This window comes from Myotis nattereri (genome assembly GCF_964212035.1).
Source record: "Myotis nattereri genome assembly, chromosome: 1".
Classification (NCBI taxonomy): Eukaryota; Metazoa; Chordata; class Mammalia; order Chiroptera; family Vespertilionidae; genus Myotis; species Myotis nattereri.
This window is the reverse complement of record NC_138075.1, coordinates 104,152,020-104,178,670: the sequence shown is the minus strand read 5'-3', so window position 1 is coordinate 104,178,670 and position 26,651 is coordinate 104,152,020. Positions and strand designations below refer to the sequence as shown.

The 26,651-nt window shown below is 39.2% G+C and overlaps 1 protein-coding gene across 7 annotated transcripts in view; it reads left to right on the top strand.

The window, feature by feature from the left end:
• PARD3 (par-3 family cell polarity regulator) overlaps positions 1-26,651 on the top strand; it is an 823,338-nt gene that overhangs the window by 352,663 nt on the left and 444,024 nt on the right. For all 7 annotated transcript variants that reach the window (XM_081109711.1, XM_081109709.1, XM_081109710.1 and 4 more), the window contains exon 5: positions 20,371-20,502. In XM_081109711.1, the coding sequence (XP_080965837.1) occupies positions 20,371-20,502 (132 nt within the window). The remainder of the gene's footprint in view (positions 1-20,370; positions 20,503-26,651) is intronic.

Below are 26,651 nucleotides of genomic sequence, written 5' to 3'. Positions count from 1 at the left end.
TACTGAATAATCAACTAAAGACTGGCTGGAGAGAACTCTAATAGCCAAGGATGGAAAGTGGAGACTATGTAGAGACTGGTAGTAAGTGTAGAGCAATGAAAGGGCTTGCCGGGTTCCCACAGACAACAGCTGAAGTTCTGGAGATATACACTGAGTGGCCAGATTATTATGACCACCTGAGCTTTGTAGGCAAATTAGCCGTACACTGCATCCTATGGGATATGGAAGCCGAAGGCCTGTTCGAGCACCTTTGCTGTCTGCAGTTACCAAGATAAAACGTCTCCAATTCGCACAGGAACACAAGGATTGGACAGTTGAGCATTGGAAAAAAGTCATGTGGTCAAATCAATCACGTTTCCAGTTGCATCATGCAGATGGCAGAGTGAGAATTTGGCAGAAACAGCATGAAAGCATGCACCCCACATGCATGAGTACAACCCTTCAAGCTGTTGGGGGCAGTGTTATGGTTTGGTGCATGTTTTCCTGGCATGATTTGGGCCCTTTAATTCGTGTGAAACAACATCTGAATAGCATAACATACCTAAGTGTCATTGCTGATCAACTTCATCCTATCATGTTGATGGCGTATCCCAATGGAGATGGCTTCTTCCAGCAAGACAATGAGCCATGCCACAAGTGCTCCTATTGTGCAGGAGTGGTTTCAAGAACATGAGGGAGACTTTACCTTGCTTAGGTGGCCCCTACAATCACCAGATCTCAATCCAGTTTGAGCATTTGTGGGATGAAGTTAAAAGAGCCATCAGGCAGCTGGTTCCACAACCATCAAATCTCACAGAACTGGAGAGTGCTATTCATCAGGCATGGTGTCAGATTCCTCACATCACCTTTCAACATCTTGTGGAGTCAATGCCAAGAAGAATCGCCACAGTATTGAAGGCAAAAGGTGGCCCAACGAAGTACTGATGGGGTGGTCATAATCTGGCCACTCAGTGTATTTTCAACTGTGGGGGGTTGATACTGAGAACTCTGGCATCTAAACTCCAAGCTGGTACCCCTAGGAGAGAGCACCAGACCTGAGAAAGGTGGGCTGTGAAAACCAGCAGGATTGCTATTTGCCAGGGAGAGATGACTTGAAATGCAGGCAGACTCCTAAAGGGCCAACCCACAAATTTTGTGTGCAGCTACTAATGTTGGGCTTCGGCAGAGGGAGAGCAGAGTGGACAGTAGCTGTGAGCAGAAGCCAAGATTGGGACTCTGGGGTTAGAGCTTGGAGTGCAGATACCTCGGTTTCCTGTGCTGAGTTTTTCCCTCATGCTGCCGAAGACATCTTTCTCAGGCAGACCTTGGCTATCCAGGCGATTTTTGACTCTGGGAGAAGACAGTTGCCCTACCTTATTGGGAAACCCCTTGACACACCCTGTGGTGTTTCAGAGGCCCATTAAGAAACTGAGAATAACAATTAGTATCCATGAAGGAAAAATACCACATAATCTCACTCATTCATGGATAATAAAGACCATTATAAACTTATGAACAAAAATAGATACAGAGGCAGAGCTGCCTCAAACAGACTGTCAAACTACAGCAGGAAGGCCGGAGAGGGTAGGGGGGCAGAAGGGGGGGCGGTAAGAGATCAACTGAAGGACTTATATGCATGCATATAAGCATAACCAATGGACATAAGACACTGGGGGGTAGGGGAGGCCAGGGGATTGTCAAAGGCAGGGGAAAAAAGAAGACATATCTAATACCCTTTGTAATACTTTAAGCAATAAAAAAAGAAAAACAACAATTAGTATCCAGGCGGATGCAATTGGCCACACCCTGCTGGAACACCTCTCGCCCTACCTGTGTAAGATTGCCTTATGCTACTCAATACTGGATGCAGTCTGTTTGCAGGCAGAGGTGGATCTCTGGAGGCTTTGAGTCTTTACCTTATATAATTAGTCAGAAACAGCGTTTGACACTGTCCTGCACTAGAGATTGGGAAGTGTAGCACATCTACCTAATACACAGTCACAAAGCCAGACAGACAGCTGAAATGAGTAGATAAGAAAACAACCCTTGCCGAAACCGGTTTGGCTCAGTGGATAGAGCGTCGGCCTGCGGACTGAAAGGTCCCAGGTTCGTTTCCGGTCAAGGGCATGTACCTGGGTTGCGGGCACATCCCCAGTGGGAGATGTGCAGGAGGCAGCTGATCGATGTTTCTAACTCTCTATCTCTCTCCCTTCCTCTCTGTAAAAAATCAATAAAATATATTAAAAAAAAAAAAAAGAAAAGAAGAAAACAACCCTTAAATGAAAACAGGAGAATTCTCCAGAAGACCGCCTAAATGAAATGGGGATAAGAAATTTATCAGATATAGAGTTCAGAATAATCATGGTAAACATGCTCAACAGCATGAAATAAGATATAGTAACTATTAAGAATGACATAGCACAAATAAAGAACAAAATGGAAGGGATACAAAGCAGATTAGGGGAAGCCAAGGATTGAATTAGTGAATTAGAAGACAGGGTACAAAGAAATCAATCAGAGAGCCAAAAAGAAAAGAAAAAACAATTAAAAAACGTGAGGATAGCTTAAGGAGCTGTGGGACAACGTAAATGTAACAATATTCAAATAGCAGGTGTGCCAGAAGGAAAAGAATGTTTGCAAGGGATAGAGAACCTGTTTGAAGAAATAATGGCAGAAAACTTACCTGTCCTGGTGAAGGAAAATGTCTCAAGTTCCTAAGGCACATAGAGTCCCAAGTAAGAAGATCCTAAACAGGCCCACACACAGACACATCATAATTAATGCCAAAGATTAAAGACAGAGAGAATCTCAAAGGCAATAAGAGAAAAGCAATTTGTTACCTACATAGGAGTTCACATAAGGCTGTCAGCTAATTTCTCATTAGAAGCTGTATAAGCCAGAAGGGTATGGCATGAAGTACTCAAGGCAATGAAAAGCAAGGATCTGAAAAAAAAGATTACTATATCCAGCAAGGCTATCATTCAGTATAGATGGGGAAATAAAGAGCTTTTCAGACAGAAAAGGGCTAAAGGATTTTATCACCACCAGATCAATACTATAAGAAATGCTCAAGTGACTGCTGTAATGAGAAGAAGAAATAGAGAGTGAAACATAGGCATAAAATGGGAATAAATAGGTACCTATCAATAATAACCTTAAATGTTAATGCATTAAATGCTCCACTCAAAAGGCCTAGGGTAGTTTAATTGATACAATAACATGACCCAATTATATACTGTCTAAAAAAACCCCGCTTGAGAACAAAAGTTAAAGAAGATTGAAATCATATCAAGCATCTTCTCAGATCACAGTGGAATGAAAATAGAAATCAATTACTAATTGATTTAGTAAAAATACCAAAAATTCAAACACATGGGATTTAAATAGCATGCTATTGAACAATGAATAGATATTGATAAGACATTGTGATTTTTGTCTTTCAGTTTGTTTATGTGATATATCATGTTCATTGATTTGTGAATATTCTACCAACCTTGCATTTCTGGAATAAATAACACTTGGTCATGGTGTATGATCTTTTGAATATATTGCTGGATCCCATTTGGTAATATTTTTTTGAGGATTTCAGCATCTATGTTCATCAAGGATATTGGACTGTAATTCTCTTTCTTTGTAGTGTATTTGGTTTTGGATTGAGGATAATGATGGCCTCATAAAAAGAGCTTGGAAGTGTTCCTTCCTCTTGTATATTTTGGAGTAGTTTGATGATTATAGTTTGAATATTTGGTAAAACTCTCCTGTGAAGCCATCCAGACCTGGGCTTTCATTTGCTGTCAGTTTTTTAAGTACTGATCCTATTTCAGCAGTTGTTATTGGCATATTCAGGTTTTCTGATTTTTTTTGATTCAGTTTTGGGAGATTGTATTTTTCTAGGAATTGGTCCATTTCATCCACATTGTCCAGATTGTTGATATATAGTTGTTCATAGTATTTCCTTTCAATCTTTTGTATTTCTGCAGTGTCAATGGTTACTTCTCTGCTTTCATTTCTGATTTTATTTACTTGGGTCCTCTCTCTCTGTTTCTTGATGATTCTGGCTAATGGTTCATTAATTTTCTTTATCCTTTTAACCAACCAGCTCTTGGTTTCATTGATTTTTTTTTTCTTTTTTTTAGTCTATGTCATTTATTTCTGCTCTAATCTTTATTACTTTCTTCTACTTACTCTGGGATTTTCTTGTTCTCATTCTGATTCTATAAGTTGTAGTTTAAATAGTTTATTGTGGATTTTTCTTGTTTTTGAGGTAGGCCTGTAGTGCTATGAACTTCCCTCTCAGGACTGCTTTTTCTGTGTCCCAGAGATGTGGGGTTGTTGTGTGTTCATTTTCTTTTTTTTCCAGGAAGTTTTAAAAAATTTTTTTTTTTTATCTGGTTGGTAACCCATTCATTGTTTAATAACATGCTATTTAGTCTCCATGTGTTTATATGTTTTGGGGTGTTTTTACTGTAGTTGATTTCTAATTTCATTGTGTCCTAACATGTGCTCTATCTTTGTGAATGATCCATGTGCACTTTAGAAGAATGTATATTCTGAAGCTTTGGGGTGAAATTTTCTATAAATGTCAATTAAATCCATCTGACCCAGTGTGTTCTTTAGAATCACTGTTTGCTTGTGAAGTTTTTGTCTGGAAGATCTATCCAGTTTAGTCAGTGGGGAGTTAAAGTCCCCTACTATGACTGTATTGTTGTAAATCTCATCCTTAAAGTCCTCTAGATGTGTTTTTTTTATATATATTTATGTGCGCCTATATCAGTTGAATATAAGAGTTTTATCCTCTTTTTGGATCAATCCCTTTAGTATTATGTAATGATCTTTGTTGTCTCTTGTGATGGCCTTCATTTTGAAGTCTGTTTTGTTGGATATGAGTATTGCTACTCAAGCTTATTTTCTTTTCCGCTTGCAGGGATAATTATTTTCCATTCCTTCACTCTTATCCTGTGTATGTCTTTTGTTCAGAGGTCGATCTCTTATAGACCGCATATAGTTGGGTCATATTTTTGTATCCATGTAGCTACCCTATGCTTTTTGGTTGGATCATTTAATCTATTTAAATTTAAGTTTATTATTGATAGGTACTTACTTATTGCCATTTTAATTCTGTATGCCTAGGATTCTCTCTCTGTTTCTTCTTCTCATTACAGCAGTTCCTTTATCATTTCTTGTAATGCTGGCTTGTTGGTGATGTACTCCTTTAGCCTTTTTTTTTTTTTTTTTTTTTGTCTGGGAAACTCTTTATTTGACCATCTATTTTGAATGATAACCTTGCTGGATACATTAGTCTTGGTCTCAGATCCTTGCTTTTCATTACCCTGAGTACTTCATGCCATTCCCTTCTGGCCTGTAGGGTTTCTAATGAGAAATCAGTTAACAGCCTTATGGGAGCTCCTTTGTAGATAACAGTTTGATTTTCTTTTGCTGCCTTTAAGATTCTCTCTTTGTCTTTAATCTTTGACATTTTAATCATGTTGTGTCTGGGTATGGACTTATTTGGGTTGTTTTTCCTTCAGGTTCTCTGTGCCTCCTGGACTTGAGTGTCTTTTTCCTTTAGCAGGTTAGGGAAGTTTTTTTCCATTATTTCTTCAAACTCATTCTCTATCCAATTCTCCCTTTCTGCCTCTTCTGAAACACCTGCTATTTGAATATTGTTATGTTTCACATTGTCCCACAGCTCCCTTAAGCTGTCCTCTTGGTTTTTTTTATTTGTGTTTTATTTGTGGTTCTCTGATTGAGTAATTTTTTTCAACCCTGTCTTCTTTTTCACTGATTTGATCTTCAGTTTCCCCTAATCTGCTGTGTATTCCTTCCAATGTTTTTTTTATTTGTGCTATATCATTTTATTTCTGTTTCCATAGTTACTATATCTTTTCTCATGCTGTTGAGCATGTTTACCATCATTATTTTGTTTTTGTTGTTTTTAAAAAATATATATTTTATTGATTTTTTACAGAGAAGAAGGGAGAGGGATAGAGAGTTAGAAATATCGATGAGAGAGAAACATCGATCAGCTGCCTCCTGCACACCCCCTACTGGGGATGTGCCCACAACCAAGGTACATGCCCTTGACCGGAAACGAACCCGGACCCTTCAGTCCGTAGGCCGACGCTCTATCCACTGAGCCAAACCAGTTAGGGCTACCATCATTATTTTGAACTCTGTATCAGATAAATTATTTCTCTCCATTTCATTTATCTCTTCTTCTGGAGAATTCCCTTGTTCTTTCATTTGGGTTTTTTTTCTTTGTCTCCTCATTTTGGCTTCCTGTTTTGGTTTGTGACTGTGTATTAGGTAGATGTGCTATGCCTCTCAACCTCTAGTATAGGATAATGTCAAACACTGATTCTAACGAATTCAATCAGGAAAAGATTCAAAGCCTCCAAATATTGCCTCTGTCTACAGACTGGTAGTATTTTTTCATGAATTGCACTCAGACAATCATTTGCAGGTGCCACAAAAGTTATTTTCAACAGGGTGGGGCAGTTACTTCTGCCTGGAGGCTAATTGTTAGTCTCAATCTCTTAATGGGCCTGAGCAACTCTGGACTGTGGGAAAAGGTGTTTTCCAATAGGGTGGATCAACTGCCCCCCCCCCCCCCCCCCGGCAAGTTTGCCTGTGTAGTTAGTAAATGTGTGCCTGAGACAGATGACCTCCACTGTGTAAGGGAATGACCCAGCACAGGATACTGGGGTGTCTGCTTTCTGAGCTCTAACTCTAGAACCCCTATCCTGACTTCTATTTACACATCTCCTGTCCACTCTGCCCTCCCTCTGTTGAATCACAGAGTAGGTGGCTCCACAGGGAATTTTACATGTTGGCCCTCTAAGAGGGTGTTGAATTTCCAGCTTCTTTTCCTGGCAGAGAACAATCCTGCTGCTTTTCACAGCCAGATTTTATGTGGGTACCATTGTCAGTTCTGATGCTTTCTGCTGGGGGGCCTAGCTTGGTGATTAGACCCCAGTCTTTCCAGTGACAACCCTCCACAGCTGAGATATCTCTGTAACTTCAGTTGCTGTCTGTGGTAGCCCACCAGCCCTTTTCACCTCCGCCCCTCCTACTAGTCTCTATGTGTTCTCCAGTTTTGATCCTCAGTTATCAGGGTTCCCTCTATTGAGTCTTTCATTGATTATTCTGGAAAATTTTCTGTATTTTAGTTGTAATTCCAGTTTGGTCCTAGAATGTCTGTGCAGCAGCCACCATTCTCAAACTCTCTCATTTATTACTTTTAATCCTCACTCAAGGATATGTTTTGAGAAAGAGAGGGGGGGGGGAGAGAGAGAGAGAGAGAGAGAGAGAGAGAGAGAGAGAGAGAGAGAGAGGAAGAGAAAGAGAAAGATCAATGTGAGAAAAACACTAATCACTTGCCTTCCACACTTGCTCTGACTGGGAATCCACAGCCTTTTTGGCATACAGGCGACCCTCCCACCAACAGAGGTACTAGGCCAGGGCCTCATGTATTATTTAAAGTATGATTTCAAGACCAGAAAAATTCATTGAGCACTACCCTATTTACAGGACATTTATGGTTATTTTCCTTTAAACTTTAGTCTTGGCATTGCTTCCAAGGTCATGCTCCTCAGAGAGGAGAATGGGTCTGTTACATGAATCAACAATATGATTACTGATGATTTTCACAAGCTTCATGTAATTAAAAAAATATTTACCTAAGCCATAGTTATTAATTTCACTTCAGTCTCATAAGAAAAGAAAATATTTCTTTTGTTTTTGGGGAAATGATAAATCAGTAAACCGCTTTCTGTAGCCACAATTGAAGAGTGAAAAATATTGTAACTTTAAAATCTGAAAACCACAAGGAATATTTGGAGGTACAGGATGTGTCGAAGTTGTAAAATTGAAGTTTATATGCATAGAATATTTAGTATTTCAGAATATGACACTTTAAAAAGTGTTTGGAGTTTTTGCATTGAAACAAAGGGTTTCTTATGCTAGCATGGAAATATCCATTACTCCTGTAATTTTCATGAAATATTCTATATTTCTGCAACATAGGAATGTGAGCTTGCCAACACATTTGACCATCAGGTAAATAGCTTTTTCTGTGAGAGAAAGCCTTGGAGTTGCAGCTTAGCAAGGCAAGGATATGTTTCTATTCCAAGGCATTGGTAGATTATGTGTAATTTTACTGAATTGTAATTGGCTTCGGTAGGGATTAGGTGGAGAGAGGACATTTACTTTTGTTACTCTGGAAAAAATGTGCTCGACAACCAGGTTTCTGTTACCAAGAAATAGCGAATCAATATGCACTTCTCAGCCTGGGTAGCTTTTGACACCTGACGATGTGGGGGTACATTTAGATGATAAGAAAAATCCCTTTGCCGAAACAGGTTTGGCTCAGTGGATAGAGCGTTGGCCTGTGGACTAAAAGGTCCCAGGTTTGATTCCGGTCGAGGGCATGTACCTGGGTTGCGGGCACATCCCCAGTGGGAGATGTGCCAGGAGGCAGCTGATCGATGTTTCTCTCTCATCAATGTTTCTAACTCTCTCTATCTCTCTCCCTTCCTCTCTGTAAAAAATCAATAAAATATATTAAAAAAAAAAATCCCTGATCATGTCCGGAAAACCCGTTTTTTTCTGGTAAAAGGAAGTTTTCCACTCGACAGCAAAGCTTAATGGGCAGTCTTGAATGTGGACAATTAAAGTTATAATTAAATAAAAAAGAGTAATTCCTCATGATATTTATTATATACTAGTAGCCTGGTGCACAAAATTCATGCACATTAAAAGGGAATTAATTGCCCTAACCGGTTTGGTTCAGTGGATAGAGCATCGGCCTTCAGACTCAAGGGTCCCAGGTTCGGTTCTGGTCAAGGGCATGTACCTTGGTTGAGAGCACATCCCTAGTGGGGAGTGTGCAGGAGGCAGCTGATTGATGCTTCTCTCTTATCCATGTTTCTCTCTATCACTCTCCCTTCCTCTCTGTAAAAAAAATCAATAAAATATATTTTTAAAAAAGGGAATTAATTAGCAGAGATATTTTAATATTGCTGTTTGCCCTTTCTCTATAATAGAAGTGTGAGAGATGAAAGGAAATTAGTGAAATGTATATGAAAATAATATATAAATTTATTAATAAATAAACAGTAACAAAAGGATATAACAACAGAGGCATGATATAAAAATGACAAAAACATGATATGAAAACAAAAACTTGATATAAAAACAACAGTGATGCAAAAAATGACTGATAAAGTGATAAAACTTATTATAATATCTCCCTGTACACCACATTAAGAATGAAAACACACTTTCAGAGTGCTTGACTAATTTCCCTTGTGATGAAGAATTTAGAACTTTAACTATAACGTCACATGCTCTTCAAACTCGAGAGAAAGCAACATATAACTGACCATGTGTGAAAACGGGTTCAGGTAGGAATATGTCTACTCTGTCTAGAGTTTGTCCTTGTGATTTATTAATAGTCATTACAAATGCTGGCATCACGGAAACCGTCATCAAATCAATTTAAATGGGAGGCCAGTGTTACATGGGAACAAATCAATTCTTGGAATCAGAACAACCTCTCCCTCTGCAGATCCTGTTAATACTTCAGCTTTGATAATGTTAGGTCGTAATCTTTTGATAATAAATATGATACCATTACAAAGACCCCATTTACTATTGAGATTTCTCAAAAGCATGATGATTGCACCCACTTTCAACTTTAATTTATGACACGGCATTCCCGAAGGAGTAATACTATTTAGAAATTCGATGGGAAAATTTTCCTTTTCAGCATTATCTGTGGAATCAATGGAATCATCACTCAAATATGTGTGAAAATCTCCATTGAGTATATCCAAATTTTCTTCATTTAATTTTTGAACATGCTCATTTTTTGGACAAAGAATTGCACATTTAGATATATTTTTAATATTATCTATAGATATAGTATTTCCAAAGGTAGCCTCAATAATAGATCCATTACAAATCATTTCACTTCCACGCTTCGCTCTGAGGGCGGGTTCCTGCCTGAAACCTCGCCCTCCAGGAAACAGCTGGGGGAGGGCACAGCCGTTTCCAAGACGACGCCTGCAGGACTGACTTCCTTCCAGTTGGTCGTGGTTCTGGCCATGATGTCACACCCAGGGTTTTTATATAAGTAGATTATGTTCTTAAATAATCTTTTAGATAAAAAGTACTGGCTTTATTGTAGTAGATTATTTTTTGTCATTGCAAATATAATCTTTAGGATTTTGCATATTGGCACTGCCTAATAAACTTCTATAAGTCTAAAGGAAAATATGTGTTTTTGCTTTGAAGTTTATCAATATACGAATTAGAAATATTTGTTTCACAGAATGAAATTGAAGTGAAATAAGCCAGTCAGTATCACATGACCTTACCCATATGTGGATTCTAATGAGCAAAATAAAATCACATTTGGCAATCCTATATAATAAAAGGATAATATAAAATCTACTGAATGGTGGAACAACCAGTCGCTATGATGCACACTGATCACCAGGGAACAGACGCGCAACACAGGAGCTGCCCCACTGGTGATCAGTGAGCTCCCACAGGGGGAGCACTGCTCAGCCAGAAGCCAGGCTAATGGCTGGCAAGCACAGTGGCGGTGGCAGGAGCTTCTCCCATCTCCACTGCAGTGCTAGGCATGTCCAACTGACAGCTGGGGAGTGGGCCTACTAGTAAGCCATCAGTTGGACATCCCCCAAGGGCTCCCAGACTGTAAAGGGTGCAGGCTGGGCTGAGGGACCACCACCCCTCCTCAGTGTATGAATGTTGTGCACTGGGCCTCTTGTTTATTATAAATATAGCTCTAACTTGTTTCAAAAATACTAAATAGATACTTCTCCAAAGTGGACAACAGAAGGCCAAGAGACATATGAAAATATGGTCAAATTCACTAATCCTCCAAGAGATGGAAATAAAAATGTCAATGAAGTATCACCTCACACCTCACCTGTTAGAATGGCTATCATCAGCAAATCAACCATGGACAAGTGTTGGTGAGGATGTGGAGAAAATGGAACCCTAGTACAATGCTGGTGGGAATGCAGACTAGTGCCGCCATTGTGGAAGACAATATGGCGTTTCTTCAAAAAGTTAAAAATGGAACTTCCATTTGACCCAGTGATCCCACTTCTAAGAATCCCACAAGACCAGTCAGAAAGAATACATGTACTCCTATGTTCATAGCAGCACAATTTATAATAGGCAAGATTTGGAAACAGACCAAGTGCTTATTAGGAGATGAGTGGATAAAACATTTTGGTACATGTACACAATGGAATACTATGCAGCAGTAAAAAAAAAAAAATGAACTCTTACATTTCAACAGCATGGATGGACTTGGAGAGTATTATGCTTGGCCAAATAAGCCAGTCAGAGAAAGATCAGTATCACATGATGTTACTCATATGTGTAATCTAATGAACAAAATAAATCAGAGACATAGAAGCATGGAACAGACTGTTGAACCTCAGAAGGAAGGCGGGGGAGGGTGGGTGGATCTGAAGAGATCAACCAGAGAACTTGTACGCATATATGCATAACCCATGGACTCAGACAATAGGTTGGTGAAGGTGTCAGGCTGGGTGCAGGGGAGAACTGGAAGAGGTCAATGGGGAGAAAAAGGGGACATATGTAATACTTTTAACAATAAAGATTTTTTAAAAATGTTGATGGCAAATTTTTTTTAATTAAATCTTTATTGTTTAGATTATTACATTTTTTCCCCTTTTTTCCCACATAACTCCCCTCCTCCCAGTTCCCGCCCCACCCTCCGCCCTCACTTCCCACCCACTGTCCTCATCCATAGGTGCATGATTTTTGTCCAGTCTCTTCCCGCATCTCCCACACCCCTTCCCCTCCTCCCGCCCCCCCAAGAATAGTTAGTCCATTCCCTTTCTATGTCCCTGATTCTATTATGATCACCAGATTATTTATTCACTTGATTCTTAGATTCACTTGTTGATAGATGCATGTTTGTTGTTCATAATTTGTATCTTTACCTTTTTCTTCTTCTTCCTCTTCTTAAAGGATACCTTTCAGCATTTCATATAATCCTGGTTTGGTGGTGATGAACTCCTTTAGCTTTTCCTTATCTGTGAAGCTCTTTATCTGACCTTCACTTCTGAATGATAGCTTTGCTGGATAAAGTAATCTTGGTTGTAGGTTCTTGGTATTCATCACTTTGACTATTTCTTGCCATTCCCTTCTGGCCTTCAAAGTTTCTGTTGAGAAATCTGCTGACAGTTGTATGGGTATTCCCTGTAGGTAACTGAGTTTCTTTCCCTTGCTGCTTTTAAGATGCTCTCTTTGTCTTTTGCTCTTGGCATTTTAATTATGATGTGTCTTGGTGTGGTCCTTCTTGGATTCCTTTTGTTTGGGGTTCTCTGCGCTTCCTGGACCTGTAAGTCTATTTCTTTCACCAGGTGGGGGAAGTTTTCTGTCATTATTTCTTCAAATAGGTTTTCAATATCTTGCTCTCTCTCATCTTCTGGCACCCCTATAATTCTGATGTTGGTACGCTTGAAGCTGTCCCAGAGGCTCCTTACACTATCTTCGTATTTTCGGATTCTTTTTTCATTTTGCTTTTCTGGTTGGGTGTTTTTTGCTTCTTCGCATTTCAAATCTTTGCCTTGATTCTTGCGGTCCTCTGGTCTGCTTTTGGGAGTCTGTATAGTATTCATTATTTCAGTCTGTGTATGCTTAATTTCTAGTTGGTTCTTTATCATAACATCGAGGGTCTCATTAGATTTCTTGAGGATCTCACTACATTTATCGGCGGCTTCTAGACAGTTCTTAAGAGACCTTAAAAGTGTGGTTCTGAACTCAGTATCCTCCATTGACAGTTTTTTGCTGTTTCTTTGTCTCCGCATTTTTTATGCTTTCTTGGTGCACCCCCTAGTGGTCTTTGTGTGCAGTCTTGTTGTAGTTAAGCGTTGATTGTTGTCAGCAATACCGGGGGTGATTTGACCTCCAGGCTAATTGGCTATGAGAGTCCCCTGTGTCTGCAGTGGGAGAGCTTCTGTGCTGGATCTCTAGGGAGGTGCTAATCTTGCCTTTGCCTGAGGCTATCCGGCAAATGGCTCTGCGCAGGGCTTGGGCCGGGCGGGTCCCCGGGGATCCACAGGGCGGGCCAGTGTGAGCAGTTATGGCTGCTCTCACTTCCGTCCCTAGGGGCTCTGCCTCACAGAGTCCCAGCAACCGCTGCAAATCTCGGAGAGAAAGCTGCCTTCTAGTTCCGACCGAAGCCAGACAGTCCCGCTTTTCCAATTTGAGTCTAGGTCCCTAGAGACTCGCCCGGATCTGGAGCTCAGAGTCTGAAACTCCCTCCCGATTGTAAACAACAACCGCGCCCTCCGCCGCCAGACCATTCCGCGTGCACTCCGCACCTGAGTATTTCACTTCAGCACTGCGCCTCCTCTGAGTCTGGGTATGATATTCTCTTTCCTCCTAGTTGTAGAATTTCCACTCAGCCAGCCTTCCTGTGGTTCTGGATGATGTCCGTTCCGTCGTTTAGTTGTTTTTCGAAGTGGTTGTTCGAGGCAGCATGATGGCAAAAATTTGTGTTGGTTTGGTTTTCCCTTCTTTAGGTTATGAAAAATAAGTTTTTCAAATACATTTAACTTAAAAAATGTTGACTTTTTAAAAAAATTCTCACCCGAGGATATTTTTCCATTCATTTTTAGAGAGAGTGGAAGAAAGCTGGGAAGACAGAGAGAAATATCGATGTGAGAGAAACACATTGATTGGTTGCCTTTTGCATGTGCCCAGACCAAAGCTCAGGCTTGGGAGGAGCCTGCTAATGAGGTACATGCCCTTGACTGGAATCCAACTCGGGACCTTCCAGTCCGCAGGCCGACACTCTATCCACTGAGCCGTACCGGCTGTGACTGTCGACTTTCTAAAAATATTTGACTCCAGTTTGATTATTGAATAATATAGATAGTCTTACATATTCATAGTTAATACTACCACATTTTAAAAATCATTTACACAAAAAGAACTGTTTCCAGATTGAAAAATAGAACATACTATGTACATTTCAATTGGATACAGTTAATTTCCAAACATATATTGTGAATTAGAAAATTTATGGAAAGTTATGATGTGAGCGATGCACTCACATCGTACATACGGTTTCATAGCTTTATAGGACTATATTCTCTGTATGTACTTGATCCACACTTCAGACAGAATTGTCAGCAAGATCATTGCTGGCTAGTAATACCTGCATGATGTTATCAACAAAATGATGTATGTTGCATAGTGATTAATAATATATGTTATAAATTCTTCATTTGCCTGAAAATGACTGAAGACTACTGCAATTTTTTTCCACACACACACATCACAAATAAATTAATATATGAATTCATCATTGACTTTACCATCACAAAGAAAATTAGGAAAACATTTTTGTTATGAAGGCTTAATGTCAGTTTTATTTTTTTTACCAATTAACTTCTCAGAGTTGATTCTAAAAATATAAAACTGTGACTGTTTCAGGTGGACTTCAACATTTATCTGATTACCCTGTAGTGGTCTGCTGCATGAATTACATGCCATAGTTAATGTAACTGGAGATATTCCACACTGCTGTTTAGATGCAATTGGAAATAATTGCGTTTTCCACAGATATTGTATATACTGGAGGTATGACATTCAATTGAAATAGGCACATAACAATGGTTTATGTCTTTTAGTGTAAATCTGAAAATTCTCTTATTACATTTCAGTGAAGTTTATCTGTGTCTTTTAGGCAATTCATTATCAATTTTTTTAATGAACTTATAGAAATATTCTTTTAAAATATTAGTATTATGAAATCATCTGAAAATAGAAAACATTGTATTTAAGGAAAGTCATTTGAGTTGGTGTAGACACTGAGCTGAGTCCTTGAGCGGAAAGATGCATGCTGATATTTTGCCTAGGTTTCACTGTGATAGTGGAAATAGTTATTTAAAAAATGAAATAAATTATAACTTAGAACTATAATTAGAAGTAAAATTATAATATAGTGCTAATAAAAAGCATGACATTATCAGTTCTATTGATAATCATGGAGTGCTTCTTAGAAAAGGTAGACTTTGAACTAGGGGTTGAAAAGTGGTTTGGTTATTTTTGTTTGTTTGTTTGTTTTGTTAGTGTTTTGTTTTTCTTTTACAGAATAAATGTTTCTGAGAGTCTAGGTTCAGAAAGATGATTGAAGGTCAGGCAGACCAACTCACTTGCCTGTAGGTTCCTCTGGTAACATACAGTGCTTGTGCTAGGTGTGATGTGACCTAATATACCTTGTAGAAACGCGCTCTGTGGGACACTGGCATAGTTCATTGTAAGAGAGCATAAGACTTAGCCAGTGCCCAGGTCAAAGGCTGTAGTAATTTCAGATAAGAGACAAATTGGTCCTGAATGGGTGATAGTCAAAATGTAAAATGTTGGCAAAGAACAGCAGATTACCAAGACCTAGCAACTGTGGGGATTAGAGAGGAAGGAAATTATTGAAGAGGATTATGAATATTTTTCATTGATAGGTGAGTTTCATTTTGAATCTGTTAATTTTGAGATATCTTTGCGACATCTGTTGGAAATTTAGATCATGAATTCAGGAAAAACTTTAGGGTTGGTGACCTTTGCCTTGAAGTTGTTAGGGAGGAGGCGTTCATATTGTACACTTTTGAGCTTGTCCGTGGAGGCAGTAGTAAGCAATTTATAGAAAGAGTCAATAAGAGTCATTAAAGGGAAGAACAAGAATTACAGAGAATCAGCCGAAACCGGTTTGGCTCAGTGGATAGAGCGTCGGCTTGCGGACTGAAAGGTCCCAGGTTCGATTCCTGTCAAGGGCATGTACCTGGGTTGCGGGCACATCCCCAGTAGGAGATGTGCAGGAGGCGGCTGATCGATGTCTCTCTCATCGATGATGTTTCTAACTCTCTATCTCTCTCCCTTCCTCTCTGTAAAAAATCAATAAAATATATATATATAAAAAAAAAAGAATTACAGAGAATCAAAAGGAATTTAATGGAAGTACTAGTAGCATACTGTGTTCTCGACACCAAGAATAGGAAGCAGTTTGTGGCATCTGGTCTCTCTATTTTAAATATATATTTTTCTCTTTGTAAATGGTATTTTGTCACTGTGCACACATCTGGGTCAGTATTCACTTTTTACCTAACAGTTTTAGCATCCATTGATTTTCTTTGACCAAATGAGTTATTTCATTAGGAGTTAAAAATTGTGATTTTTGTAATTTTATTATTCTACTTGCACTAGTTGGCATTTTTCTGAAAAGACAAGCTTTTTTCCCTTTTCCATTGACATTTTTGGCTTCTCTGAAATATGGTTTCTATCGAAAGTCAGAATATGTTTTTAATACTTTTTCTTTAATACTTTTTCCTCCTTAGTGGAGGAAAATCAATAGAACAGCCAGGTTCCTATCCCATGGTAGTTAGCCCCAAAATCCTTGACATAAAAATTCTACTTGAGTTTCTCTATACTTTCAACCCCTCTTGTCTTCCTGGACATTTAAGGTGCTGTCATTAGTAATTTTATGTGCCCTTTATGACTTATTTGAATTTCTCATGAGTATGGACTATCACGTGAAACTGATAGTTTTGCTTTGTTTTGAAGTTAACATGTTCACGTTTTAAGGAGGGGCTCTTAGTATTTAGGAATACACGAGCTTTAGTGTTTTTATTTGCTTCATTTTTTTTTTTTTGTACTTTGTCTCTGTCCTCTGTTTATTTTACCATTTCTGTTTTCCTATAGGCAAGGTCAGTCCCCAGTCTCTGGGCCAGGAGCAGCATCCAACTCCTACCAGCATTCTTCTGCACTCACATTTATGTTCTGGCACAGCTTTCTTGAGCTGCTCTGACCAGAAATGTACCAATATTTTCTAGTAAAAAGTACTTGTTGCTAATGTTTAATGCTGCTATTGAGTTTTAAAAAGTTCATTTTCTGGCCCTAGCCAGTTTTGTTCAGTGGATAGAGCATTGGCCTGGGGACAGAAGGGTCCTGAGTTCAATTCTGGTCAAGGGCAGGTACTTAGGCTATAGGCTTGATCCCTGAACCTGGTCAGTGTACCTGTGGGAGGCAACCAATTGATGTGTCTCTCTCATATCTATGTTTCTCTCTCTCTGTCTCTCCCCGACCCTTCCACTCTCTTTAAAAATTAATGGAAAAATATCTTTGAGGATTAACAACAACAACAAATAGTTTATTTTCGTAGGTTAATTTAAAAAACCTTAAAAAATTTCATGTTAAAGTTTACATTGGTTAATATGTATAGATTAAAAGTTTTTTTTTTTTTTTCATTTTACAGTATTGGCATAGATCCAAGGCTATAAATTTATTTTTAAGTTTTATTATCTGACTAGATGCCCGGTGCACGAAATTCGTGCAGGGTGTGTGTGTGTCCCTCAGCCCAGCCTGCACCCTCTCCAATCTGGGACTCCTCGAGGGATGTCTGACTGCCCTACCCTTCAGGCCTGGCTCCCCCCAACTGCCCTCCCCTACAGTCCTGGTTCCCCCCAACCGCCCTCCCTTTCTGGTCTGATCGCCCACAACTGCCCTCCCCTGCTGGCCATCTTGTGTCCACATGGGGCGGCCATCTTGTGTGTTGGAGTGATGGTCAGTTTGCATATTACCTCTTTATTATATAGGATGGGACTCATGAAGGAACACAAACAATATCCTAAACTTTGCTAAGGTCTAGACTCTAGACAATGCAAACCTTGCAAATAATTATTTTTCTATGTTTATATTCACTGTTCATGGTTTAAGTAGCAAAGAAGAATCAGTCATGTATGTAAGATGTATAGATAGCCTACCCTTCACAAAGTTATTAAGGAGAATGTCTCAGTACTTCTCTTGAAGTGGGGTATTGATGTAAGTGGGGTGAAGTCAGGTTAACATTTCTAATTTGTTTGTATAGGAGCTATTTAGATATTGCACTAAAATGTTTGCGTTTCCGACCTTGTATTAGCCTTCTCATTTCTTTTTAGAGCATTGAAATTAAGTTTTACAGCCTGATAGCCAAAGAGAATTGTTTAAGCTGTGATTCAAAGCAATCACTCAATAGCTTGTGGTTGCTTTTGACATTTTAACCCTTACATGCTGAGACATGAATATGACAAAAAGCTTCTCTCAGGGAACAAACAAAGGAGAAAATGCCAGTCACTTAACCTCCAGTTGTTAGCATCTCAGGAAGGAAATTGTGCTGTGAATATTGTCCTGTTTTTGTTTTGTTTGTTTTTTGCTTTTGTTGCTGGTAAAATAGATGATAAGCCAATTTTAAAACATAAAGAGGCCATTAAGTGTGCTGATGTTGCTAAGGGTGGGAAAGTGCTCACAAAACAGTGATTACTGGCTATGGAAGAGATGGAAAAACTGTTGATTTGGATAAAGGAAAAGCAGTTAGCCAATGACAGCATTTTGGAGGCAGTGATATAAGAAAAAAGGAGGATGTTGTGCTCCTGGAAGGACCACTGAAGGTGACTTGTTTAAGGCTAGTAGGGAGTGGTTTGATATATTGATGAAAAGAAGTGTTTGTTTATAGATTATACTGTACATTAGACATGTACTGTATATAAGAAAAGTTAAAACAGGGATTCATTTAGGGGTCTGGAACAGATTAATTCAATTTACATTATTTCTAATGGGGAAACACTGATTTATGTGGGGTTTTTTTTGTTTGTTTGTTTTGTTTTTAACAAATTGCTTCTCGAGCAGCCTTTCAGAACAAATTAAGTTTGAGAACCGAGGTCCCACTGTATTTATTAACTGACTAGTTTGTGTGTGTTTCCTTTCTTTTTTATGTTTTTAAGGAAATCAAATGTTTAATACTATTTGAAATAAGGCTAGCCCCTCAATTCAGGGGTCCTGGTAGAACACAAAACATACTCGGGAGCCAGACAGCAAGGCAAATACCTTTACTCCTGCAGGAGGGTGCACAGCACATGGTCTGGGAGCACACGCACACCGAGCAGGCGGTCTGCTTGGCTTTTTAATCCTGACGCATGTGACCTGTCCCTCACTCTAGTTTGGAGCTCAGGTGCACAATCTTGCGTGATTGCCTAATTCAAAGGGACGGGTTGGCCTTTGCTGTTTCAAGATGGTGGCCCCCAGGGGAGCTGCAAACAATGTGGCCAACATGGCAGCTGCCAAGTTATGTCCAAAATGGTGGCTGTCTAAGCTGTTCTTTGATAGAAAAGATGATTTGTTTTTTCTCACAGTACTATTTCCTTACACAGTCAGTTTTTCAGGTTGTATCACATTTGGTCAGGGTTAATGGATACAGAGGATGAATATCATAAGTCAGATTGAAACTGACAATTGTGCATTGTCATAGAAGAGTATTAAAGATTCAAGTTATCACTCTAGCAATGGAAACAGCTTTGGTCTCCAACAACTTAAAGATATCACTGTCATGTCACTGTGGACAAATATGTGTCTACTAGAGGCCCGGTGCACGAATTCTTGCATGGATGGGGTTCCTTGGGGTGGCCTGTGGAGATCAGGCCCCAGCTTGCACCCCCAGCCTCACAGCCTTGCAGCCCTGCCTGGCACCCCACCTTGGTCTGGCATTGCCCCCTCACCTGCTCCACATTCTCGCCTGCTGGGTGATCGATTGGGGCCGGACCCCTCCCCTGCCCCCCACTCCCAACCAGGCTCCCTCAATGCCTGGGAGCCAGGCGGCGGCCCCGCCCCTCGCCACTGGTCACAGTCTGCAGGATGATCAGCTGGTGTGATCGGGCCCCTTCTTGCACCCACCTTGGCCTGGTGCCGCCTGCTCACCTGCTCCATCATCCCACCAGGGTCCCACTCCCATCAGGGCTGGCAGCTGCTCATCACCAATGCCTGCCACGTTTCGCTCTGTCCCGTGGTGGTCAGCACATGTCATAGCAAGTGGTTGAACTCCCCTTAGAACAATTGTCCGAGGGGACAATTTGCATATTAGGCTGTTGTTATATAGGATTATGTACCATGTATTGGGATAGACTAGTTTTTTCTTTACTTAATGTTTGAAATAATGCTTACAAATAGCTAGTGAATATTACAAGCTCAGAACAGCAAAAGGGTCTTACATCTCTTTCTCAAAGTCATAAAACTACAAAGATCTAAATAGGGAGCCAAATTCATTAGTCTTTCTTATTTTAAACATTTTTTATAACTATAGAAAATACCTCAAAATATTATTATGAGATTGGAAAGAAGAAGAGAAAAAAACCAGTAGAAGTTTTGTATGGAAAGTTTTTTTTTTGTTGTTGTTGTTTTTGGTGCATATATTTGGCTTGGGGAGGTTGATTTGGGAGCAAGTGCAAACCAGGTGCATCATTAATTTGCAGAATCTGTCTTTTACAAAACAACTTTTTGTTTCTTTTTGAATAGAAAGATGAAAATTACAGAAGCCTCCCACGAGATACTAGTCACTGGTCTAACCAATTTCAGAGAGACAATGCTCGATCATCTCTGAGTGCTAGTCACCCCATGGTGGACAAATGGCTGGAGAAGCAAGAACAGGTAACATAAGAAATCCTTTACCATGCATTTTTGGTATAATATCCTAACCCATACACCAAGATATGTTTTCCTCCATTTCAATAATGATTAAAGGTAAATTATTCTAACAGACTTTAGTTAAGTAACAGGCTGTATGTCAGAGTTTGTCTAACATTAATGTAAAATATCTCTGTGGTGGTTCCTGAGCACAGGTTTCTCATAAGGAGTTATTAATATTTGTGATTCTGAAACATCACAACTTTGGGTTTTGTTATGTGGCTGAGGCACAGATATTTGGCAGTGAATAATGCAATTTATAAGTAGGCTTTTAAGACCACTCATGGGTTCTTCTCTTCTTCTATAGGCAGTAAGTCAAAGGATCTGAAGAGGCAAATTAAAATTTCATTATACCTGACTTAACTTTATGAAAGAAATATATGCTATTGTGTTGTTTCAGAATTTAGATTGCCATGCTTGTGGATTTATCCTTTCTTATGTCAAGGAACTATTTTAGTTTTATACTTTTTAGAAGTGCTTAGTTCACTTTGCATGATCACCACATATAATTCATGAAATCGGCATTGTTTACCACTCAGTATAAATAACAGCTTCTTGTTTTGGGAAGGATTGTTTGCAAAGTTTTTATATCAGTATTAGAGAGGTATATTCTTCATATGAAGACTGAAATTTTATCTGGTTATTTTTGTTGTATAAAAATAAAATTCTGCCCTGCTGATGTTGCTCAGTGGTTGAGTGTCGACCTATAAACCAGGAGGTCGGTGCACATGCCTGGGTTGTGAGCTCAATCCCCAATGGGGAGCGTGCAGGAGGCAGCCAATCACTGATTCTCTCACATCATTGTTGTTTCTATCTCTCTCTCCCTGTACCTATCTGTCTAAAATCAATAATATATATATTTTAAAAAAATTCTTTCAGTTTTCTTTTTTTTTAAAGTTTTATTTATTGTTAGTCACAGTGACTTCTTTGCAGTGGGAATGCCCGTTTTCTTTACAGTTTTAATGTTAAAAATTCACTTATTAGGTTATTTCTTCATTTAGTTATTTTCTTAAGAGGTTAATATGGATGGAAAACTAGGGGAGTACTCAGTGAGAGAATGTTTTGTTATCCAATTCAGTAATTTCTAAAATTATTAATTTTGTTGTTTAGATACTGGAATAGCTATTTTTTAATTCAGATTAATGATATCAGTGGAAAGAAATACTTAAGTGTTTTAATTAATCCAAGTCTATGTTTTATAGGATAAACCTAAAATATTTTTTGAATGTAGGATGTTCTAATATGAAACTATTAGAAAGAACAGTTTGACTTTGATATCACTGATGGTAAAGCACATGCACTGATTTTTATCCTAAGTAAATATTAGCATACAAAAACATTGTGTGATTGAAATAATTTTGGAAGTTCTATTTAGGAAAAACATAATTTTCTCAAAATAATACAGATTTTAAACTAATTGGTATTAATTCATTATCACATTGAAGAAAATGTTGTTAAGACTTAGATTGTTTAGTATGGGCCTGGAGTCAGACCTGCTGATTGTTATCTTTTTACCACATACGAGATTTGACATGAGATTCTGTCACATTGGTAAATTAGTCCATACATCCGTTTACTTATTTATCAAATGGGGGTAATCATAGAACCTTCCTCAGATGGTTGCTGTATCGAGTAATGTAATACTTGCCAAGGAGCTGGAATCATGCCTGGTTAAAATTATCTGCCGATACTAGAAAATTTAGATTATATAATAAGGAAACATTCATTACTCATTAACAAGAAGCCTGGAGGAAAGGAAGGGGGAGGCAGAGGTGGTAGTGGAGAGTGAGAATGTTCATTTGCAGCTCAGTGACCTCACTATGAATCTGGATTCTCCATCTCTTCCAGGAGCCTTCACAAGGCTCCATGCTGTGCTCTCAAGCTTGTCCTTTCCTGCCAAGGACCCAACCATCATATCCTTGCATAAAGGAAGGGGAACAGTGCTTTCTAAGATGTGGGGACTTGCATTATTTGCCTGTTCAGTTCTAAATCAAAGGGAGTAAGAGTATCAGTCTTGGTTTAGTTAGACTAACTGAGCTTGACCTCCTAGAGCTGGGGGTGAGGTGTAGCCAATTCTCTTCCCTGAAGTACAGCTGCTCATCAATGAATGTAATCAGGGTTCTGTTAAACAAGGAGGAATGTACAGTTAGCTAAATAAGTAAATATGACCATTTTTATTGCAAGATTAGGAGAAAAAATTTTCATCCCAGAGTTTTAAAAATATTATACATTTAATTATATTCTACTAGTAAAAGCATAACTTTTATCTTACTACTGCAGTTGTAGACCTCTAAAGGAAGTAATAGTGTTTGTCTTTGTAAATTTGGTATAAAATAGTTTCTTTTTAAAGCAAAAGGGATTGCATGTAGAAGCCACATTAACATATTTCCCACAAAAACTCTTGATTTGTTTCTCTTGAAGCTATTTGAAGTATTTTTTTCATAATAAGCGAGCTTTGTTATAAATAAGTGCTTTCTTAGTCTATGGAATCTAATATAGATGACATTAGCTATGATTCCTGAGCCTAAAACATCTTTTTCCGTGGCTTAAGCTTAAAAAATGATGATCCATTCACTAAATTTACATAAGCAGGATAATTAATTAGACTGAAATCTATTTAACTGGACAATAACAGCAAAAACTAATCTAACCTATATTAAACCTTAGGCTGAAAGTAAGCACAATTGTTTGTGCAGAAGAGGACTAATAGGTTATGCTGCATGCACTGGAAATCTCTTCCAGCTATTCTCATTTGTGGATTTATTCTTTTAACTGTTCCCTGTAGTCACCTGACTTTAATGGCCTGATATCTCCTCTGTGGCTTTTTTCTAGTTAGTTTTTTTTTGTGTGTTTTTTTAATATATATTTTATTGATTTTTTACAGAGAGGGAGGGAGAGGGATAGACAGTTAGAAACATCGATGAAAGAGAAGCATTGATCAACTGCCTTCTGCACACTCCCCACTGGGGATGTGCCCGCAACCAAGGTACATGCCCTTGACCGGAATCGAACCTGGCACCCTTCAATCCGCAGGCCGACGCTCTATCCACTGAGCCAAACCGGTTAGGGCGTCTAGTTAGTTTTTACCATTATCCTATATAATAAAAGGCTAATATGCAAATTGACTGAATGGTGGAATGACCGGTTGCTATGATGCACACTGACCACCAGGGGGAAGACACTCGATGCAGGAGCTGCCCCCCGGTGGTCAGTGCACTCCCACAGGGGGAGCACTACTCAGCCAGAAGCCCTGAGCTGGACTCACGGCTGGCAAGTGCAGCGGTGGTGGCGGAAGCCTCTCCAACCTCCACGGCAGTTGGACATTTCCTCTGAGGGCTCCTGGACTGCTAGAGGGCGCAGGCCAGGCTGAGGGATCCCCCCCACTGAGTGCATGAATTTCGTGTACTAGGTCTCTAGTAAATATACTAAAGAGAATGGTATCACATAGATAAAAGAATGTTTTATATGGTTTTAAAAAAAAATCAACCCTCTGCCTGTACAATTTGGGATCACCAGGGTAGAACTGATCGCTGCCTTCCTTATGCCATCTGGACTAAAGAGGTTAATAGAGTTCTAGATTTTATATGTGTCAAATGGTTTTGTCTTTGCTCTATTTCCTACTGGAGAGCTTGTCTCTCATTATCTCTGTTTTGTTCGAAGACAGTTATAACCACATCAGCTTTGCCAGTGGGAATAAACAGTAGGGATGAAAAGGACAAAAGAGTGTATAGAATGCTGAGTTGCCAGGCACCTCTGGAAGCTGAACATGTCTTTTTATTTTTGTGGGATTGGTCCTACATAAGGCAATATTGAATTTTCTTTCCCTCTGTTAAAATATTGGTAAGTTATGCCTCTGTAACCAAAGATAAATGATGTATATTACTAGAACTCTATACCAGGAAGCACTTGGCATCAAGCTCAACATTTTTTCCCAAAAATAGTAGTGTTGCTTTTCAGTGAGTAGTTCACTTTGCTCAGAAATGCCTATAAGCTGAATCCTATATCAGGTTCATTTCAGAAGGTAGAGGATTGTGTATCTTTCAAAGAAAATCCTTTCCATATGTCAACCTTGTGACTTCCTTTTTCTGAGAGATCTCAGAGGAAGCACAAAGGATTTGAAGAATAAGTAAGTGGTTGTTGTATTGCCTTGAAAAAGTGTTAATGCTTCTACAATTTTGATTTCTCAGACCAAAGCAACTATAAAAGTAACAAGCCTTGTAATTTTGATGTTTAATATACTTTACAAAATCTGAATTCCTTTTAACCATTACCATTTCTCTGACTATATGTAGACTATAATTTAATGTTGGAAGTTAATAGATTACATGCCAACTTGTTCTTATATCCCCACTGTTTATTACAACTAATAAATTCTACAAAAGAAGAGTCAGGAACTTTACAATACATTATTAGAAGAATTAAGGACCAGAAAGTAGATGGACTTTAAAGGAAGTTAAGCTAATTGGGATCCTGCTGTTTTCACTAACTTGACTTGGTGTACAGGCCTGAAACCAATTAACAAAGATAGCAAAGAGGTGCTAGTCACCTTCCAGCCACAGCTTAAGCTCTGTTATAGGGGAATGACTGCCCTAACCTTTAGAGAAAAATCCATGCTCTAGGTTTCTTTTTCATTAAGCAAAACCTTTATCTAATTGGCAGATTATACTAAAGGAGACAAACTGTTTTAGGAAAACTATTTTAAATGTTTGGTGATGACACAATTCGCCTTTGTACAATTGCCTGCAAATCCCTCCATTCAGGTCAAGTCTCACAGTCTTGATACAAGGAGTTTTAGGAGCAATCTCAGTATATTTTTTCTTATTTTATGCACTTTTTTCACTATCTCCTGCCATGATGCTTTTACTTCATCCTTCTTCATGCTGAACAAAGCATTCCTGACCTGCTTATTATTCCTTCTGAGATGAAGATGGCTAAATAGGAATTCTGTCTGTTTTTCATTAGCCTGTATTTGTTGAGTCCTTAGATATTAGGATTACAAAATAGCTAAGTGTTGGATAAATAGAGAACATATTTAAGTAAAATTTTGCTACAGAATGAATGCTTATTTCTCTTATTTTCAAAGAAGAATAGTTAAACTATTCTAAAAGTATTATTTTGATACTTTTTAAACGTTTGAAAATATTTATGCATTGTAATGAATATTTACTTAATACACAATGAGTATATTTGGGTTTCATGGAGGCAGATTTGGCTGCCTGCCTCCATGAAAACCAAACACATGAGACAGCTGCTGGTAAGCAAAAGGAAAGAGGTTTATTTAACTGCTGGTCACCTGAGAAGATGGGGGACTTTTATCCAAACCCCATCTTAGCATTCTCAGTGCAGGCAGGGGTTTTTGTAAGGAGGGAGAGGGTAAGCAAACAAAGAGGTCAGGAGGAGGGGCTCTGGACATGCTCGTCCCCATATGGACCTTTAATGTCAGCATACTGGAGCTGGTCACCTCCTGCCAATTCCGGCAGTTGGGTGATCTGCATCAATTGAAGTTATGGTCATGGCCTTTAAGGAAACTGTTAGTATGTGAGTTCCTTTTATCAATTTGTTACTACATTTTATTCTAATTCCATTTAATGGTTAGTCAGAGTAGCATAGAATTTTTATTCCCTGTTACATATTCACAAATCCTGGGAATGGTAGGCTTCTATGGAAGTGTTTCAATTTTATTTTATTTATTACTAGAGGACCGGTGCACAAAATTCGTGCATGGGAGGTGGGGGGGGATAGAAGGTGTCCCTCAGCCCGGCCTGCCCCCTCTCACAGTCCGGGAGCCCTCAGGGGTGGGAGGCAACCTGGTGATCAGGAAAAGGCGATGCCCCCATCACACCTCTGCTGCTTCCACTGCCGGTAGCGCAAATGTTGGCCGGCCCTGGTTACCTGAGCCTTGGGCGGCCCTGGGTGGCTAGGGAGCTGAGAGGACTGGGGGACTCCAGAAGAAGGCGCCCCAGCGGGACTGAGGGGACTGGGCGCCACCATCTCGTGGCTGTGGGTGCTGCCATCTTTTAGGGTGTGGCAATTAGCATATTCCCTCTTTATTGGCTGTGGGCACCACCATTTTTGAGGGCGTGGCAGTCAATTAGCTTATTCCCTCCTTATTG